At 42.5% G+C, this 19,997-nt stretch overlaps 1 protein-coding gene across 17 annotated transcripts in view; it reads left to right on the forward strand.

Annotated features, from left to right (window-relative positions):
* LOC131941899 (dystrophin) overlaps positions 1-19,997 on the forward strand; it is a 301,691-nt gene that overhangs the window by 78,604 nt on the left and 203,090 nt on the right. For 16 of the 17 annotated variants that reach the window (XM_059301490.1, XM_059301480.1, XM_059301481.1 and 13 more), the window contains 5 exons: positions 5,253-5,345; positions 10,181-10,272; positions 12,140-12,220; positions 12,695-12,810; positions 13,299-13,507. In XM_059301490.1, the coding sequence (XP_059157473.1) occupies positions 5,253-5,345; positions 10,181-10,272; positions 12,140-12,220; positions 12,695-12,810; positions 13,299-13,507 (591 nt within the window). Of the gene's footprint in view, positions 1-5,252; positions 5,346-10,180; positions 10,273-12,139; positions 12,221-12,694; positions 12,811-13,298; positions 13,508-18,084; positions 18,249-19,997 lie in introns of those variants that run through there. The other variant, XM_059301496.1, reaches the window with a different exon arrangement.

Consider the following 19,997-nt stretch of genomic DNA (forward strand, 5'->3'; position numbering starts at 1 on the left):
TACACTATAAGATTATGGGGGGGGGGTGGTGTATTGTTTTCACACGTGCATTTTTCAACAATATTGTGTCGAATTTGGGAGTATTGATGATATGTTGGGGCAAGGACTAGTCGTATTGAGGCAGTTAAGGTAGTGGAGTCTGTACAGGTAGTGTTGGGTCGGTACAGGTAGTGTTGGGTCGGTACATGTAGTGTTGGGTCGGTAGAGGTAGTGTTGGGTCGGTACAGGTAGTGTTGGGTCGGTAAAGGTAGTGTTGGGTCGGTAAAGGTAGTGTTGGGTCGGTACTCGGTACAGGTAGTGTTGGGTCAGTACAGGTAGTGTTGGGTCGGTACATGTAGTGTTAGGTTGGTACTCGGTACAGGTAGTGTTGGGTCGGTAAAGGTAGTGTTGGGTCGGTACAGGTAGTGTTGGGTCGGTACAGGTAGTGTTGGGTCGGTGAAGGTAGTGTTGGGTCGGTAAAGGTAGTGTTGGGTCGGTACAGGTAGTGTTGGGTCGGTACAGGTAGTGTTGGGTCGGTACAGGTAGTGTTGGGTCGGTACAGGTAGTGTTGGGTCGGTAAAGGTAGTGTTGGGTCGGTACAGGTAGTGTTGGGTCGGTACAGGTAGTGTTGGGTCGGTACAGGTAGTGTTGGGTCGGTACAGGTAGTGTTGGGTCGGTAAAGGTAGTGTTGGGTCGGTACAGGTAGTGTTGGGTTGGTACTCGGTACAGGTAGTGTTGGGTCGGTAAAGGTAGTGTTGGGTCGGTACAGTTAGTGTTGGGTCGGTAAAGGTAGTGTTGGGTCGGTAAAGGTAGTGTTGGGTCGGTAGAGGTAGTGTTGGGTCGGTACAGGTAGTGTTGGGTCGGTAAAGGTAGTGTTGGGTCGGTACAGGTAGTGTTGGGTCGGTACAGGTAGTGTTGGGTCGGTACTCGGTAAAGGTAGTGTTGGGTCGGTAAAGGTAGTGTTGGGTCGGTACAGGTAGTGTTGGGTCGGTACTCGGTACAGGTAGTGTTGGGTCGGTACAGGTAGTGTTGGGTCGGTACTCGGTAAAGGTAGTGTTGGGTCGGTAAAGGTAGTGTTGGGTCGGTACAGGTAGTGTTGGGTCGGTACTCGGTACAGGTAGTGTTGGGTCAGTACAGGTAGTGTTGGGTCGGTACAGGTAGTGTTGGGTCGGTGAAGGTAGTGTTGGGTCAGTACAGGTAGTGTTGGGTCGGTACAGGTAGTGTTGGGTCGGTACAGGTAGTGTTGGGTCGGTACTGGTAGTGTTGGGTCGGTACAGGTAGTGTTGGGTCGGTACAGGTAGTGTTGGGTCGGTGAAGGTAGTGTTGGGTCGGTAAAGGTAGTGTTGGGTCGGTACAGTTAGTGTTGGGTCGGTACAGGTAGTGTTGGGTCGGTACAGGTAGTGTTGGGTCGGTACTGGTAGTGTTGGGTCGGTACAGGTAGTGTTGGGTCGGTACAGGTAGTGTTGGGTCGGTACAGGTAGTGTTGGGTCGGTACAGGTAGTGTTGGGTCGGTACAGGTAGTGTTGGGTTGGTACAGGTAGTGTTGGGTTGGTAAAGGTAGTGTTGGGTCGGTACAGGTAGTGTTGGGTCGGTAAAGGTAGTGTTGGGTCGGTACAGGTAGTGTTGGGTTGGTACTCGGTACAGGTAGTGTTGGGTCGGTAAAGGTAGTGTTGGGTCGGTACAGGTAGTGTTGGGTTGGTACTCGGTACAGTTAGTGTTGGGTCGGTAAAGATAGTGTTGGGTCGGTACAGTTAGTGTTGGGTCGGTAAAGGTAGTGTTGGGTCGGTAAAGGTAGTGTTGGGTCGGTAGAGGTAGTGTTGGGTCGGTACAGGTAGTGTTGGGTCGGTAACGGTAGTGTTGGGTCGGTAAAGGTAGTGTTGGGTCGGTAAAGGTAGTGTTGGGTCGGTACTCGGTACAGGTAGTGTTGGGTCAGTACAGGTAGTGTTGGGTCGGTACATGTAGTGTTAGGTTGGTACTCGGTACAGGTAGTGTTGGGTCGGTAAAGGTAGTGTTGGGTCAGTAAAGGTAGTGTTGGGTCGGTACAGGTAGTGTTGGGTCGGTACAGGTAGTGTTGGGTCGGTAAAGGTAGTGTTGGGTCGGTAAAGGTAGTGTTGGGTCGGTACTCGGTACAGGTAGTGTTGGGTCAGTACAGGTAGTGTTGGGTCGGTACATGTAGTGTTAGGTTGGTACTCGGTACAGGTAGTGTTGGGTCGGTAAAGGTAGTGTTGGGTCGGTACAGGTAGTGTTGGGTCGGTACAGGTAGTGTTGGGTCGGTGAAGGTAGTGTTGGGTCGGTACAGGTAGTGTTGGGTCGGTACAGGTAGTGTTGGGTTGGTACTCGGTACAGGTAGTGTTGGGTCGGTAAAGGTAGTGTTGGGTCGGTACAGTTAGTGTTGGGTTGGTACAGGTAGTGTTGGGTCGGTACTCGGTACAGGTAGTGTTGGGTCGGTACAGGTAGTGTTGGGTTGGTACAGGTAGTGTTGGGTCGGTAAAGGTAGTGTTGGGTCGGTACATGTAGTGTTGGGTCGGTAGAGGTAGTGTTGGGTCGGTAAAGGTAGTGTTGGGTCGGTACTCGGTACAGGTAGTGTTGGGTCAGTACAGGTAGTGTTGGGTCGGTAGAGGTAGTGTTGGGTCGGTATAGGTAGTGTTGGGTCGGTAAAGGTAGTGTTGGGTCGGTACTGGTAGTGTTGGGTCGGTACAGGTAGTGTTGGGTCGGTACAGGTAGTGTTGGGTCGGTAAAGGTAGTGTTGGGTCGGTACAGGTAGTGTTGGGTCGGTACAGGTAGTGTTGGGTCGGTACAGGTAGTGTTGGGTCGGTAAAGGTAGCGTTGGGTCGGTACAGGTAGTGTTGGGCAGGTAAAATTAGAGTTAGGCAGATAGTGTTGAGTACTTACAGCCAGACTATTCAGATACAGGTAGTGTTGGGTAGGTAAAGCTAGAATGGGCAGGTACAGGTTTGTTTGTGTGGGTGTTACCTGCCTAGTGAACTCTGGGAGATGGGTAGATCAAGTGGGTACAATATTTACAAACTTGAGACAACAGATTTTGTTTCACGCTGTGATGGTGCAGAATTAGGTCAAAAGTTAAGTAGGACATGGGCTAGAATGTAGGTGTAGTGAGCGGGTTAAGTAGGGATACAGGTAGTTGGTCTCGTGATACAGGTAGTTGGTTGGTGTGATACAGGTAGTTGGTATTGTGATACAGGTAGTTGGTCTCATGATACAGGTAGTTGGTCTCATGATACAGGTAGTTGATCTCATGATACAGGTAGTTGGTTGGTTTGATACAGGTAGTTGGTCTCGTGATAAAGGTAGTTGGTTGGTGTGATACAGGTAGTTGGTCTCATGATACAGGTAGTTGGTCTCGTGATACAGGTAGTTGGTCTCGTGATACAGGTAGTTGGTTGGTGTGATACAAGTGCTTGGTTAGCCTTATAACATCAGGATACAATGGGTGTAACGTTTTTATACAATTGGATGGTTAGCCTTATTATACAAGAGGTTCGCACGAAGATACAAGTTGTTTAACCCATATATACAGGTGTTACGTAAGCCATGATAGAAGTCGTTCAACCTAATGATACAAGAGGATAGTTATCCTCATGATACAAAAGGATAGTTATCCTCATAATACAAGAGGATACTTATCCTCATGATACAAGTGGGTATTTATCCTTATGATACAAGTGTCTGTTTAGCCTGGTGTGTGTGTGTGGTTTATGAAAACGAGTCAGGTGGTTGTGTCGACAACGTCTTAACGTTTGAGCAGGTTGTCTGGTTCAAATCCTGTCATGTTGGTGGTTAGCTGGGTGAGACATTTCATCTAGGGCTCGGCTGTTGTGTTATTCTAAGGCTGGATAACAATCCATCTAGTGCTCGGCTGTTGTGGTATTCTAAGGCTGGATAACAATCATTCTAGTGCTCGGATGTTGTGCTATTCTAAGGCTGGATAACAATCCATATAGCGCTCGGCTGTGCTATTTTAAGGCTGGATAACAATCCATCTAGTGCTCCGCTGTTGTGCTATTGTAAGGCTGGATAACAATCCATCTAGTGCTATGCTATTGTGCTATTCTAAGGCTGGATAACAATCCAACTAGTGCTATGCTGTTGTGCTATTCTAAGGCTGGATAACAATCCATGTAGTGCTATGCTGTTGTGCTACTCTAAGGCTGGATAACAATCCATCTAGTGCTATGCTGTTGTGCTATTCTAGGGCTGGATAACATTACATCTAGTGCTATGCTTTTGTGCTATTCTAAGGCTGGATAACAATCCATCTAGTGCTATGCTGTTGTGCTACTCTAAGGCTGGATAACAATCCATCTAGTGCTATGCTGTTGTGCTATTCTAGGGCTGGATAACATTACATCTAGTGCTCGGCTGTTGTGCTATTCTAAGGCTGGATAATAATCTAATGGTTTCCTAAGACTGGATTACAACCCAACTGATTTTCTTACACTGGATATTATAACAACCTAATGATAGCACAAGAATGGATAACAACCTAAATGATTTTGGTGATGGATAGCAACCATCTGGTTTTCGTACACTGGATAACAGCCTGCTTTTCGTACATTGGATAACAACCTGCTTTTCGTACACTGGATAACAACCTGCTTTTCGTACACTGGATAACAACCTGCTTTTCGTACACTGGATAACAACCTGCTTTTCGTACACTGGATAACAACCTGCTTTTCGTACACTGACAGCTGTGTGGATACTGTCGTAGGATATATTTAGGTTTTTTGCTCCAGTCCGTGTGGTTATTCTCGAATATAAATAATTTTCTTGATAACCTTTGTATTTTAGTGGCTAGTTGTTTGCCTCTAGTGGTGTGTACATGTGTGTAGCGAGTGTGTGGTTTGATGCATTCGTTCGTCCAAATGTGTGTGAATACAGACCGTGTGTGTGTGTCTTTAATACATGACAGTTGTTTGAATATAAACAGTTGGGGGGTGTGTTTGGTCTGTCTTTAATATACTGTGTGAAATGTTTGGTAGAGGGTGGACCATTGGAAGTTGCTTCACACCTACACGAGCTGGCTGTCAGTGACTTGACATGACCGCTAAGCTGGGTTCGAACCCCGTATGTTTAATGTTGTACCGGTCGATATGTGACGGCGCTAACTGATCGACCAGTTCGCTCCACACCTTGCTATTGTTGTAATGTGTAACTGTAGTAAACCAAAAATGGATGTTAAATTAGCTAACATTTGAAATTAATTAATTGATTTTTTAAATTAATTAATGAATTAATTTTTAAAATTTCAGATCAAGCTTGTCAACATCAGCAGCAATGATATAGCAGACGGCAACCCAAAGTTGACATTGGGACTTGTGTGGAGTATCATTTTACACTGGCAGGTGGGTGGATGACATTTGATGTCACTTTAGTTGTGACATTTGATCTACACTTTTAGTTGTGACATTTGATCTACACTTTAAAGTGTGACATTTGATCTACACTTTAGTTGTGACATTTGATCTACACTTTAGTTGTGACATTTGATCTACACTTTAAAGTGTGACATTTGATCTACACTTTAGTTGTGACATTTGATCTACACTTTAGTTGTGACATTTGATCTACACTTTAGTTGTGACATTTGATCTACACTTTAGTTGTGACATTTGATCTACCTGCTAACTTAGTGAACAAAAAAGATAGCCATTGCAAAAATAAATCTTCTAACATGTTGAATGAAGAATTCACTCCATTCATAAAACTGATCATCCCTCTAACATTGTACCATACATTCCCCCAAAACCTTCCCTAAATCAAATACCCCCCCCACACACACACACACATACACATAACAATATTTGGTAGTAGAGAGTCGCACACAACTTCACATCACAGATTTCCACATAGCTGAAGAGAATTTATTGGGAAATTTCCAGACGTACAATACACGATCCTGAAAATACCACCTTAATCATGCAAACTTAATCATAATATCTTAATCATGTTTACAATCGCGTGTTACCGAAAATCTGATCTACCACAAGGTGGTAATGAAGGAGTCAAATATCACCTGGGTCTTACGTATTTGTAACCAGATCCCCACCTCCCCCCCCCCCCCACACACACAAACATACACTAGACCTGACTTCTTTCTTTTATTATGTTTTTTTCATTCGGTAAAGCAGCGAATGTAGTAGTAGACTAGATGATGTACAACCTAGGCTTGAGTCTCACGTGATCATGCCACATTAGATCGCTGTCTCTAAAAATTGCACTGGGTAAATCCGATCCTGCCTTCCTTCGGCTTATTTACAAGACGACTTCCGGTGTCTTTTCTTGAGTTGTCTTTACTTTTATTCTCTCTCTCTCTCTCTCTCTCTCTCTCTCTCTCTCTCTCTCTCTCTCTCTCTCTCTCTCTCTCCCTCCAATTCTGCAAAAGATTATATTCCCCCAGTTTATAAATATAGAAATCAATCCCAGTAGACATGTGTACTTCATGCAACTGTATTTATAACACAAGCTGCACATTTGTGTTAAATATCTACGTTTTGTTCACACTTTAGTGTGAATAGTTTACGTGGTGTTCATACTTGATGTACAAATTAACTCCTTTCTAATTTAAAAAACAAGTTAATAAAAAGTCTAGTGACAATTTAAGCGCAATTTCCTTATGTTATTTGCGCTAAAAAAAAAGACAACTATATTAACCTATATCAACAGAAATAGTTTTATTTTAACGAGTAGGCCTACACGATGCTCAGTTTAAAAAAAAAGTAGAAAATATCATCCTAGGCCTACACGATGCTCAGTTTAAAAAAGTAGTAAATATTTTTTTGTGACCGAACGAAAGGATATTTTTGAAAACTTTCTTCGGCAATATTGTTCTAAATTATGGCAGGAATCGATTGGTAAATGTTTCAAGTCGCTAAGTGGTCTGGTTGCCAAGATATGGGCCAAAAACTGCATTTTGTCGAGTTGTTTTGGCTTTTCCGGGAAATCCAGGAAGGAAACCCGGGAATTTTTTTGGCCCACAATCATCCTTGGAACTTGCTTAACATATTTGCTTTTGGAACTAGTCCTCGATATTGCTTCGTTGAGGAGGAGATACGACTTAAAGCTGCGGACACACATCCATCCATCCATCCATCCAGAAACGACGAGTTAATAATCGCAATTCCTGTAAGGAAATTGCGCTAAATAATTAGAACGGAAGACCTATTGATAAATATGTCGGTCAAGCAAGTGTCCAGATGTATGTTGACCACCGGGTTACCTGTGTATGCTGACCTCCACGTTACCTGTGTATGTTGACCACCGTTACCTGTGTATGTTGACCACCGTTACCTGTGTATGTTGACCACCGTTACCTGTGTATGTTGACCACCGTTACCTGTGTATGTTGACCACCGTTACCTGTGTATGTTGACCACCGTTACCTGTGTATGTTGACCACCGTTACCTGTGTATGTTGACCACCGTTACCTGTGTATGTTGACCTTCACGTTACCTGTGTATGTTGACCTTCACGTTACCTGTGTATGTTGACCACCGTTACCTGTGTATGTTGACCACCGTTACCTGTGTATGTTGACCTTCACGTTTTCCTCAGTATGTTGACCACCGTTACCTGTGTATGTTGACCACCGTTACCTGTGTATGTTGACCACCGTTACCTGTGTATGTTGACCACCGTTACCTGTGTATGTTGACCACCGTTACCTGTGTATGTTGACCACCGTTACCTGTGTATGTTGACCACCGTTACCTGTGTATGTTGACCACCGTTACCTGTGTATGTTGACCACCGTTACCTGTGTATGTTGACCTTCACGTTACCTGTGTATGTTGACCACCGTTACCTGTGTATGTTGACCACCGTTACCTGTGTATGTTGACCTTCACGTTACCTGTGTATGTTGACCTTCACGTTACCTGTGTATGTTGACCACCGTTACCTCAGTATGTTGACCACCGTTACCTGTGTATGTTGACCACCGTTACCTGTGTATGTTGACCACCGTTACCTGTGTATGTTGACCACCGTTACCTGTGTATGTTGACCACCGTTACCTGTGTATGTTGACCACCGTTACCTGTGTATGTTGACCTTCACGTTACCGGTGTATGTTGACCACCGTTACCTGTGTATGTTGACCACCGTTACCTGTGTATGTTGACCACCGTTACCTGTGTATGTTGACCACCGTTACCTGTGTATGTTGACCTTCACGTTACCTGTGTATGTTGACCACCGTTACCTGTGTATGTTGACCACCGTTACCTGTGTATGTTGACCACCGTTACCTGTGTATGTTGACCTTCACGTTACCTGTGTATGTTGACCACCGTTACCTGTGTATGTTGACCACCGTTACCTGTGTATGTTGACCTTCACGTTACCTGTGTATGTTGACCTTCACGTTACCTGTGTATGTTGACCACCGTTACCTGTGTATGTTGACCACCGTTACCTGTGTATGTTGACCTTCACGTTTTCCTCAGTATGTTGACCACCGTTACCTGTGTATGTTGACCACCGTTACCTGTGTATGTTGACCACCGTTACCTGTGTATGTTGACCACCGTTACCTGTGTATGTTGACCACCGTTACCTGTGTATGTTGACCACCGTTACCTGTGTATGTTGACCACCGTTACCTGTGTATGTTGACCACCGTTACCTGTGTATGTTGACCACCGTTACCTGTGTATGTTGACCACCGTTACCTGTGTATGTTGACCACCGTTACCTGTGTATGTTGACCACCGTTACCTGTGTATGTTGACCACCGTTACCTGTGTATGTTGACCACCGTTACCTGTGTATGTTGACCACCGTTACCTGTGTATGTTGACCTTCACGTTACCTGTGTATGTTGACCACCGTTACCTGTGTATGTTGACCACCGTTACCTGTGTATGTTGACCTTCACGTTACCTGTGTATGTTGACCTTCACGTTACCTGTGTATGTTGACCACCGTTACCTGTGTATGTTGACCTTCACGTTTTCCTCAGTATGTTGACCACCGTTACCTGTGTATGTTGACCACCGTTACCTGTGTATGTTGACCACCGTTACCTGTGTATGTTGACCACCGTTACCTGTGTATGTTGACCTTCACGTTACCTGTGTATGTTGACCACCGTTACCTGTGTATGTTGACCACCGTTACCTGTGTATGTTGACCACCGTTACCTGTGTATGTTGACCACCGTTACCTGTGTATGTTGACCTTCACGTTACCGGTGTATGTTGACCACCGTTACCTGTGTATGTTGACCACCGTTACCTGTGTATGTTGACCACCGTTACCTGTGTATGTTGACCTTCACGTTACCGGTGTATGTTGACCACCATTACCTGTGTATGTTGACCACCGTTACCTGTGTATGTTGACCTTCACGTTACCTGTGTATGTTGACCACCGTTACCTGTGTATGTTGACCACCGGGTTACCTGTGTATGTTGACTACCGGGTTACCTGTGTATGTTGACCACCGTTACCTGTGTATGTTGACCACCGTTACCTGTGTATGTTGACCACCGTTACCTGTGTATGTTGACCTTCACGTTACCGGTGTATGTTGACCACCGTTACCTGTGTATGTTGACCACCGTTACCTGTGTATGTTGACCACCGGGTTACCTGTGTATGTTGACCTTTACGTTACCGGTGTATGTTGACCACCGTTACCTGTGTATGTTGACCACCGTTACCTGTGTATGTTGACCTTCACGTTACCTGTGTATGTTGACCACCGTTACCTGTGTATGTTGACCTTCACGTTACCTGTGTATGTTGACCACCGTTACCTGTGTATGTTGACCACCGTTACCTCAGTATGTTGACCACCGTTACCTGTGTATGTTGAGCACCGGGTTACCTGTGTATGTTGACCATCACGTTACCTGTGTATGTTGACCACCGTTACCTGTGTATGTTGACCACCGTTACCTGTGTATGTTGACCACCGTTACCTGTGTATGTTGACCACCGTTACCTGTGTATGTTGACCACCGTTACCTGTGTATGTTGACCACCGTTACCTGTGTATGTTGACCATTAGGTTACCTGTGTATGTTGACCATCACGTTACCTGTGTATGTTGACCACCGTTACCTGTGTATGTTGACCACCGTTACCTGTGTATGTTGACCATCACGTTACCTGTGTATGTTGACCTTCACGTTACCTGTGTATGTTGACCACCGTTACCTGTGTATGTTGCAGGTGAAGGATGTCATGAAGAACGTCATGGAAGATCTGGGTCAGACCAACCTGGAGAGGACGTTGTTAAGTTGGTGCCAGCTCTCTACACAAGGGTGAGTGTGTGGGGACGTGTTTGTGGGGGGGGGGGAGTCTCCACACAAGGGTGAGTGTGTAGGTACTTGTGTGGGGGGGAGTTTCTACACAAGGGTGAGTGTGTGGGGGTGTGGGGGGAGTTTCTACACAAGGGTGAGTGTGTGGGTAGTTGTGTGTGTGGGGGTGTATGGCAGCTTTCTACACAAGTGTGAGTGTGTGGGTAGTTGTGTGTGTGGGGGTGTATGGCAGCTCTCTACACAAGGGTGAGTGTGTGGGTTGTTGTGTGTGGGGGGGTGTATGGCAGCTCTCTACACAAGGGTGAGTGTGTGGGTGCGTGTTTGTGGGGGGGGGGGGGTCTCCTACACAAGTGTGAGTGTGTGGGTAGTTGTGTGTGTGGGGGGCGGGAGTTCCTACACAAGGGTGAGTGTGTGGGTAGTTGTGTGTGGGGGGGTTTATGGCAGCTCTCTACACATTGGTGAGTGTGTGGGTACTTGTATGTGTGTGTGTATGGCAGCTCTCTACACAAGGGTGAGTATGTGGGTACTTGTGTGTGGGGTGGGGGGTCTCCTACACAAGTGTGAGTGTGTGGGTAGTTGTGTGTGGGGGGGGGGCGGGAGTTCCTACACAAGGGTGAGTGTGTGGGTACGTGTGTGTGGGGGAAGTGCCTTTACAAGGGTGAGTGTGTGGGTACGTGTGTGGGGGGGAGTCTCCACACAAGGGTGTGTGTGGGTACATGTGTGTCGGAGGGGGAGTTCCTACACAAGGGTTAGTGTGTGGGTAGTTGTGTGTGGGGGGGGGGGGCAAGTCTCCACACAAGGGTGAGTGTGTGGGTACTTGTGTGGGGGGAAGTTTATACACAAGGGTGAGTGTGTGGGTACTTGTGTGTATATATATATATATATATGTGTTAACTCTTCTCACATGAGTATGTGTATCCGAACACAGCACACCAATTGTATACCATTGATGTGTGCCCCAACACAGCAACAAAAAATGTCTTCCCATGTTGTAGGTGTGTTAATGCTCTAAGTCCCCCGCCCACATGTTAAAGCTATCAAACTAAACAATTTGTTTCCATCCCACCCACCACCCTACCCGCAGGTAAATAGGTAGATGTTCGATTCTTTTTGTGGTCCCTATGTTCTGCGGTCCTTCTATTTCTAACGGTGGTCCCACAGGATCGTGATGTGGATCCTTAGATTTTACTAAGGCCCCCCGGATTCTTGATGTTACCCCCCCCCCCCCCTTTCCAGGATATTCGATAGGGTCCCCCATTATCTGCCGTACTCTGAGTTCTCTATTGTTGCTGTGTCGACCCCCCCCCCCCTCCCACCACTTCCAGGCTATTTGCTGTGGTCTCCCAGGTTCTTGATGTGATACCTGCTCTAGCAGATAAAATACATGCCAGTAGACTAGCACCCAGACTCCATAGCCAGGCACATATTGAATTCTTTAGCTAGTCTAAGAATGTTGGAGAAAGGGGGAAATCGAGCCATAAAATTTTTATATGTCTTATGTAGCGTCGTTTTTGTGAAGGAAATAGTTTGGCACGAGACAAGTTAGGTAACTCTGTTGAAGCTATTTAAAGTTCTAAGGGGAGGTCACTCGCATCTGGCCCTGTACGGGATGAACCGTGCATGTTTAAAGTGTTTGGCACATGATTATGGCTCTACTGGAACCCAACCTGGCACATCATGTGTTTACCACGTGGTATCAAATGTGGCCACATGTTTTTTCATGCTGTGGCTAAAAAAAATTATAGTGTTTTTACAATTTTTAGGCGTTTATATTCATTCGTTTTCTGCACTTCTAAATTTCTATTTTCGCGTGAAATATTTTTCTATTTGGCGGATGAATTTGAAAAGAATTTACCTTGATTCTTTCCAGGTACGAAAAGGTTGATATTGTAAACTTCACATCCAGTTGGAAAGATGGTCTGGCTTTTAATGCCCTGATCCACCACTACAGGTAAACGGATTATTACCTGGCTTTAATTACATTGGTTTTTTAATTAATTAACTGAAACATTCTAAGTGTGAGATCAGAGTTCGATTAAGGTTACAATAAAAGTTATGTTTGCAGGTTAGTTGATGTTTTTGTATTTTAAAAAATATAAAAGCTACTTGCTTCAATCTACGGTTATTCCAATGAACTTCTAAATCAAATGTAACATTAATCCAAGGTTATTCCAATGAACTTTTAAATTAAACTGAACATTAACGTTATTCCAATGAACTTATAAATCAAACTAAAAGATCACTGGCTTTTAGTTTCTTTTGAGTTGTAATATTTTAACTCTATATACCATTTAACATTGATAAAGAAAAATTCTTTTGATTTTTATCCCATGTGTAGGCCTATAATGTTGTATCTATTTCACAAGACCTCCATATCCCATTTCACAAATTAAAGAAATAAATAATTACCTTATCTTTTTTAAAGACCTGACCTCTTCAACTACAAGCATCTGCTAGGGAAAGACAACCTGCACAATCTTAACCATGCCTTTAACATAGCCAGTGATAAACTGGGCATTGACAAGCTCTTGGATGCAGAAGGTATGTCATTCTATAACTTAAGACTTGGATTAACATACTACTTTTTTATAGTCATAACATTGAAGAAGGATTAATTTAATGTTGTCTTTTATAATGTTGTAACTTTGGAGCAATAAAACATAGACGTTTTTTTTTCACAAAGTTGCAATTTGTTTCTTTTATTGTCAATGAAGTTACACAACTCCGTTAATATAATTATTCTGATTTATTAATAAAGTAGTCTCCCCTGTTCTACTCATAACCAACGTGTATAATAAAAACAACGGTTTATAAAAATACGTTTTTATAATTTTTAAATAATATCCTTTTACCATTTTCTTAGAAAGTTGTTATCTAATTTGTCTATCGTATTATTTGTTTTAAATTTTTTTCCCGTTAGTTTTTTTTACAGTAAACCATACATTTTTCTTTGCTAGTTTTTGTTTTCAAATAATTCTAAATGATCGCTTGTCTCCCTTTATCTGATGGTGTCGATCAACCCTCCACAGACATGAATGTAGATACCCCAGACAAGAAGTCAGTGATGACGTATCTCATGTGTTTATTCCAAGTGTTACCACACTCTATTGTTGCTGCTCGCAACAACAACAATAACGGAGTATCTGACGCAGTTATTTCCCCTTCTTCAAAACGGATTACCGCTGAAGTGGATATTGGTCAAGTCAACATACGAGAAAAAGGCATGGATATTTCGGAAGTGAGTACAACTCTAGTACACCATCTCTACATGCTTGAATTAGTTTAACACGCTCTGTGTCATTTGGGACCTAACGGTGAATAGGACAGATGGAGTAGAGTTCACTAATGTTTTTTTTTTAAATTTTCTTTTAAAATATCATCTCTTGAAATATGTGCTCAGTACCATGCCCCACCACCTTTACTTTCCCGAACACAATGCTAGGTGTGGTGTGGTCAGGTGGTTAGAGTACACACTATCTCCTAAGTCTTGAGATTGATTTACTGGCTAAAGTCTAAAGGCAACAGTAGAGCATCTATGTTTGGTACCTAAATATCACATACGTCAAGGAAATGCAGATTGGCATAGCGCTGGTCACACTATCCTTTGATATGCCAATGTCAGAGAAACACATGGACTCTACTTCGCCTGTCCCATGATCTGGCCTGTGTAAAAGACTTGACCATGCCCTACCTCCTTTACTTTCCTCAAGTACAATGCCAATACGAGCTGGGTGGACATTAAGGGCTTCAGCTTTGTCAGCTAACACAAGTCTTGTGGGTTAGATGCCTAAACTCTACCTCCCTACCTCACTGCCTCACCCTAACATCACTTTATGGCATGCAATCATGCCTCCGTTAATGTTGATAATTAGCACCATCCATGTTGTAAGGCATTAATAAGTCATTAAATACCTTGTGGTAGCTGTATCCCTACCTTCTGGTTTACTAAATTAACACCTATCTGCTTGCTCTCTCCTTGATGTCTCTATGTACTCTCTCCTTGGTGTCTGTTATTTATGTGTACTGTCTGCTTTGTGTCTGCATGTACATTATGTGCGTTATCTGTGTGTAATATGTGTACTATCTGCTTGTTATTTCTATGTTGTCTGTGTATGGTTTGTCTGTAATTTCTGTGTGTCGTGTGAATATAATTCCTGTGTTAACTGTATGCTTCATGCCTGTGTATTGAGTGTGTGTACTTCATGTGTTCTGTGTGTTTTATACCTTCTGTCTTTTGTGTGTGTGTGTATATATATATTCTGTCTGTTGTCTGTATCTATGTGTGATGTATATGTGATGTGTATGTACTTTCAGTCTGTTGTCTGTGTTTACTCACTGTATGTTGTCTGTCTTCTGTCTGTGTTTACTCACCGTATATTGTCTTTTTCTGTCTGTGTTTACTCACCGTATGTTGTCTGTTTTCTGTCTGTGTTTACTCGCCGTATGTTGTCTGTTTTCTGTCTGTGTTTACTCACTGTATGTTGTCTGTCTGAACTGTCTGTGGACACGACACTTCTAACTTCGTGTCAACGACCTCCAATTTCCATTACCTATTGGTTTACACTAAACCTTACAATTCTATTTCTGTCCACCTCAAGTGGTCAGATCCATGAATTAGCATACATGCAGGTAACTTATCCTTCCACAAACTGTGAATCACCTGCATACTCTGATGACTTCAAACTACTTTTCATTTTAATAAATTTCAAATTTATTTATAACTTTTCAAACAAAACTCATCAAAAACATTATCAATACACGTTATGGTTTTATTAATGTAAACTTTTAAATCCCAAAAGAATGCTCTAAACCATATGCCATTAAAAAAAAAATCTGTAGACTTAGTAGGCCTACATGTATTTTACTACTTATTGTTGTATAAGTTGGTGTACGCTGACTTGCGTGTATTGATTCAAAATGTTAAATTTCTCGCGGATAAATAATCCTAATCATCACACATTCTTACCTAAAATTTGGCTGTGATAGTTATGTCCTGTCCTACGCCAGGGATACTACAGTTAGCCCACTGCTTATGGTAATTCTAAACACAACACATTCCTACCCAAAACTTTGTTCTGATAGTAAACGTGTCTGTCATACTCCAGGGATACTACAGTTAGCCCAATGCTTATGATAATTCTAAACACAACGTATTTCCTACCTAAAACTTTGCTGTTAAAGTTCATATGTCTTGTCCTACACCAGGGATACTATAGTTAGCCCACTACGTCATGTGCCCGTAGTTTTCACTTCCCACTACGTCATGTGCCGGTAGTTTTCACTTAACATTCCTTCTAGTTATCTGGCACTACAGAAATTAATTATTTCAAGCAACGTGCCGACGTCATAAACTTTACGTCTAGGTTGTGTAGCTTGTTAGAACTGACTTCACCCTTCACCCCATTGTCCAGTGTTACGAGATGGTTTATAGACATACGCTACTAAAGTTGTTTTCAATGTAATCATGGTCCAACTATAGAGGTATAGGCCCTATACTATAGGGGCATTCGGTCCTTCTTGGGTGGCATTGTCACTGGTGTTATAACTATAGATTTATAGATGCGGCTAAATGGAGAGTAGGTCTACGCCCCTGACTTGACAAGTCAAGCCATGGTTCTACTACTACATTACTATTCTTGTTACTATGACTTAGCCTACTTCTATCCGCAACATCTACTATTCCTGTTCTCGGTATGATCTAGATTAGCTGACATATATGTATGCCATACAAGAATTAAACGGATCAGGCAAAGAATTTTATTTTAAAATCATCGATCTTTTCAAATTGGTTTAACAATTCCTTCCTGCCGTCTTTTGAGCCTCCTGCCTCTTCCCGCTTCAAAGTTAGCAGGACAGGGAACTTCCGTACCACCCCCCCCCCCCAACACACACACCCGTTACCTCATCTTCCTACCTCACCTTTATCTCCACTTCCTCCCCCTCCTCCACCCCGATTGTAGGAAAAAAAGTCACAGGAAAAAAAAAACACAGGAAAAAAAAACACAGAAAAAAAGTCACAGGAAAAAAAGTCACAGGAAAAAAAGTCACAGGAAAAAAAGTCACAAATATATATTTGCATGATATTTGATAATACTTTTATGTATTAAATATTTAGAGAGTGCAAATTAACTTAGGATTAATTAAATGTAATGTAATGTGTGTAGGCTGTATACGCATAGTAATTTTTATTATTAATCTAAAAATATTTATTATGAAGTATGTAGATTGTAATTATTTTAAACTTAAGATTAGTAGCATTTAATATAATGCTCCAAAGTTTACGTTTTTTATCGTGTTTTTTTTAAATACAAACATTAAATTACCGTGAAATGGTAAGTTCATCTGACTTGCTGCCCTCAACTCATGGCAACAATAGTTATGTTTAGTTCAACCACCTTTACTGCCCACATTTATCACGCTCATTACATAACAAAACTTAGGATCAAAACAGAAAGCCGACAAGGTTCAAAGGCTGTCATTGACGCATAACGTCAACAAAACAAAATATGTTCGGACAATGCCTACTGAGGAGAGGCCAACCAATGAATAGCCTACGGCAAAATGTGCCTAAATTTCTTTTATAATTAACTTTTCTACCGCGTAATTAACTAAATACGTAACAAAAGTCTAGATTGTTGTGTTAGTTATCTTAGAGTATTTTTACTTACAATTGTTATAAATCATAATACTTTTAACGTCTATAAATAATTTATGCTATTAAAAAATACAGCCCACAACAATAAACATACAAAATTTTACAATTCTTAACAAATTAATAAAAATATTTCTAAAAAGATTTTTGTGACTTTTTTTCTGTGACTTTATTTCTGTGACTTTATTTCTGTGACTTTTTTTCCGATAAAATTTTTCCACTGTGACTTTTTTTCTGTGATTTTTTTTCCTAGCAAAAACTGTGACTTTTTTTCTGTGTTTTTTTTTCCTGTGACTTTTTTTCCGTTTACCCTCCACCCCACCCCTTCCACTTCCAGCTGCTCAAAGCGTAAGTACTTTCCAATGTTCTTGAGGGAAAGAAAAAAAAAATTATGCTTTCGTGAATGCCGTATTAGTCCTAAAATCCGCCCGTAATAAATACATCTAACATTATATAACGGCATTGTTTCGTTTATGTTCAGCGAAACACGTCTTCATTTTTAACATGGAGGTTTGACAATGATTGTTTTTTTTTTTTTTTTAAAAGCTATTTAAACGCAAGTCAATTTTTTTACCCCCCATCAATTATAATCTGACGTCAATTTAACGCAGACGATCATGAGCTGTCGTGTTTTGAGCTGATTGTCTGATCCATTCAACTTTACCGTAGCCGTGGTTCGTTGTTTGTAACCCGTGCAGATTCGTGCCATTTTTTTTAGAGTGTGCGTGAAGGCTTTACATGTAAACAAGTTGTGAAAGGCTAATGCAGTCTACTCTTTGTGTAGGTGATGCTTGTAGCGAGCCATCTGAATAACGTAAATACTTTAAAGGCTCATTCATCTAAATATAAAAATAATGTATTAGTTGACAGTTCATTTCCTTCCTCCTCCTTATTCCCCTCCCCCCCCCCCCTCCCTATGCTTATTGTCAACGTGCATTTAACTGAAGAGTTACGGTAATATCAATTTAAACAGAGGGGAAAAAAGGCAGAGCCTGCAACGGGGCCAATACAAGCAGACGATAACAGACACAGACCAATCGTCTCGTGCCACCCCCACCCCCCCCCCCCCCCCCCTCCCCCTTCCCTACCGGCGTGTAGATTACCCCAGGGCCCCGCGTGTCTGGAGTAACGGAACGCTAAAATTTTTGTTGTGTGTAGCACGAGCATGGCGGACAGCGTGTGAACGAAATTCTGGACTACACGCCTGTTGTTTAGCTGTTAGATCTAGGTCTCCGTGTGATGAGTTGTGTACAGCTGGGCCGGCTAAGGAAAGGATTGCTCGATATTTCTCAGTTTATTTGGAGTTTTTCTCTCTTGCAAAACAAAGGTGATTTCGGTTTTTATTTCTGTATGATGAGCTAGATGAATGACGAATATTATAAGGCTATAAGGTTATCTTTCTACTCTTGAACTTACAAAGTTACACCTGCGATAGGAAGAGGTGTTGGCCTATCTCGGCACTCTTAAACTTTACCCTCATAGGCCCTTATCCCGTATCTATCTACCGTACACTACAGGTTCATAGCAGTGGTTCTACTCGACTAACCTACCCTACACGGCCTATACGTAGGCCCCTACTATATCTACATGTACATACACATAGTTACATACGTTACATAGGCTACTATATGTGTAATACATCTGACTTTTCAACACTGACTACAACAAATGTATAGGCCTACACATTTCAAACGCACGTGTAAAAAATACAAATCTTGCAACATTAAAATTCAAATTAGCTAGGCCTACATAGTCATACATCATAACCCACTTAAGCCACAACATATTAACATGTTACTGATGTATTTTGTATGATAAACTTAACCCTGTCTATTGACTTATAAGAGCACACTAACCTCACGTAATTTTGTATCGTCTTCGTCATGCTTCTACACTTTCAAAACAGGAGTGTTCCTCAGAGGCGTAGCGACCCTTCCCGGCGCCCGGGGACAAACATTCCATTTGCACCCCCCTCGAACTTTTTGATTTGCACCCCCCCCCCTCCCTCGAACTTTTCATTTGCACCCCCCCCCCCCCTCAAACTTTCAATTTGTTTTTCCAACCCATTTTGGCGCCCCCCTAAGGTCGGCGCCCGTGGACATATGTCGCCCGCCCCCCCCCCCCCCCCCCCACCCACCCCCCACCCCTCGTTACGCCTCTGGTGTTCCTAAATCTAAAAGTTTTCTTCTTTTAACTGGGTGCCGGTTATAAATTTTCATTGGTTTAAGACGAAGTTTAAGTCCATAGTAATTATAAGTAATTTACTAAGCTTAGTGTATTTTACTTAATTAGCACCACCTATTGGTATTGTTATGCTGTAAATCAAGAGAAAACCATGCAGTATGTTAGTGTTAGTTCTCTGAACCCATGTAGAAAGGAAGGGTCTAGTGCAGTGACTAAGGCAGGGTTCGGCTTATTTGTCAGAGTCGCCAATATCAAACGATGTTTGTGTTGTGACTATATGGGAGGGATTGTCAGTGATAACCTTACCCCCCCCCCCCCCCCCCCCCCCCACACACACGCACATAATCTCCCTCCATACACATACTCCTTATTCTAATGACACAATACTACGCTTTTGTTTTATATGTAAGGTAGGCGTCGGAGTAATGGGCAACTGCGGGTGGCATCAAAAGTAATTACAGTAAAAGGATTCACTTGTATTCAGTAGACTTGGTTTAACAAGCAGGCTAGATTAAGCCGTTATCTACTGCTTTAATTTAGAAGTGTTAACGACACATTTGTTATACACCCACTAGATGTGTGTGGTGGTAGAGGTGTTAACGACGTGTAGACAATACATGCATTAGATAAAATGGGATCAGGTTTTTTATAGTGCCTCCATACCACACGATGATGTAATGTACCGGGTGCTATCTTTTAATGTCTAGACGCCTGCGTGTGGTAATTATATCAGACGCCGGTTATTCATATTATGATGTATAAATAATTAGCTTAATTAATGTCGCCCTGGTTTGTGGTTGTGTAATTTTTAAATATTTAATTAGTGTCCACAAAGCTCATGTAAAGTTTTAAAAAACATGTAACTAATATTTATCAACCCGGTAACGTAACG

Source organism: Physella acuta, unplaced genomic scaffold (genome assembly GCF_028476545.2).
Source record: "Physella acuta isolate Inbredline_101_S28 unplaced genomic scaffold, ASM2847654v3 ptg000376l, whole genome shotgun sequence".
NCBI classification, from domain to species: Eukaryota; Metazoa; Mollusca; class Gastropoda; family Physidae; genus Physella; species Physella acuta.